General features: G+C 48.3%; 1 protein-coding gene and 1 long non-coding RNA gene across 2 annotated transcripts in view; both read left to right on the top strand.

Moving 5' to 3' along the window:
* The first annotated feature begins 6 nt into the window (after nucleotides 1-6).
* On the top strand, nucleotides 7-699 carry LOC103373277 (uncharacterized). Its single transcript, XR_521052.1, has 2 exons — nucleotides 7-299; nucleotides 387-699. It is a non-coding gene; the product is annotated as an uncharacterized LOC103373277 (long non-coding RNA).
* Nucleotides 700-951: 252 nt separating this feature from the next.
* Nucleotides 952-1,202, top strand: part of ccdc180 (coiled-coil domain containing 180) — an 18,361-nt gene continuing 18,110 nt past the window's right edge. Inside the window, exon 1 of the mRNA XM_008303132.1 lies at nucleotides 952-963. Within this exon, the coding sequence (XP_008301354.1) occupies nucleotides 952-963 (12 nt within the window). The remainder of the gene's footprint in view (nucleotides 964-1,202) is intronic.

Here is a 1,202-nt window from a genome sequence, read left to right as displayed (position 1 = left end):
ATTTGTAAATACCATTTATAGACGGTCTTTTTATCATATTTCCAGAAGAGCTTTAATAAATCTATGAAAGAACCAAATTTATGATTGTTTTTGTGACAACGATTCATGTTTCAGTGGTTCCATCACAGAAAATTCAGAGTTGTAGGACTGTCATGATGAACAGGATCTTTACAGGTGGATGGAAGCTTTGGTTCACGACTGTGTCTGCAGGATAATGAGCTTCAGTCTGTCTGTCTGTCTGTGCAGGAGGAGCAGGCAGACAGCTGTCTCAGAGCTCGTCCTAACTTCTTTTACCGTAGGTGAGTGTTGCCTTCTTTAAACTTCATTTAAAACTGTTCTGACGTCACCACATCGATCTGGTTGCGCTCTTGTTTCCATGACAACAGGAAGCGAGCCCTCAGGTCCAAGTTCACCGGTGCAGAGTTCACAGCCGGTAACCTTGACGACAGCAGCGACATCACCGACTCCGACTGATGGACCAAAAACGCTGTGTACTTTTACTGTAGCAGAGTATTTCTACTCTGCAGAATCAGTGCTTTTACTGTATCCTGCTGAAATCAGGTGTTGGTCCGGTTCCCTGCTGTTAGATGAGCGGTGCTGGTTGTGACTCCTTGAATGAAACCTGACTCAGATGTTGTGTCTTTTACAGTCACTGTTCAGGCTTCTGTCTGTGTTAATAAAGCTTGTTCTGAACTCACACTGATGCTGTGTCCCTGTGAGGCCTTTAAAGGCTGAACGTACATGTTGTAAATCGTTGTTGTTGGGCGTCCCTACAGCTCCAGTTGACCCATAAACAGGCCCTGCCAGCGGTCCTGGGTTCGAGTCCGGCTCATGATGATTTGCTGCAGGTCCCCTTTAAAAAGTTGTTGTTTTCTGTATATTTAAATTCTTTCGCTTCATCAGAGCCTCGGTTCTGCTCAACATTTGTGGCCAAATGACGCGCGAGTCACAATGAACGACTTTGTCAGCGGACCCTGAACGCGTCTCGACGCCCTTTGAGCTCGTTGTCATGGAGACGGAAACAAACGGTCAGAGCGGCTGAGCGGAGCCGGTACCGACAGGTGAGTTACCGGACAGAACCACTGCGAAGCAGGCAGGAAGCCGAGAAAAAAAACTCTTTGAGGCCGCTGAGAAGCGTCAAGTCACTGCTCCAGCCGGAACCGTCCTCCTCCAGCCCGGCCCGGAACCGTCCTCCTCCAGCC

The sequence above is a fragment of the Stegastes partitus genome, unplaced genomic scaffold (assembly GCF_000690725.1).
Source record: "Stegastes partitus isolate 25-593 unplaced genomic scaffold, Stegastes_partitus-1.0.2 Scaffold1940, whole genome shotgun sequence".
Lineage (NCBI taxonomy): Eukaryota > Metazoa > Chordata > Actinopteri > Pomacentridae > Stegastes > Stegastes partitus.
The sequence above is the reverse complement of the archived record's forward strand: the minus strand, read 5'-3'. Positions and strand labels throughout refer to the sequence as shown.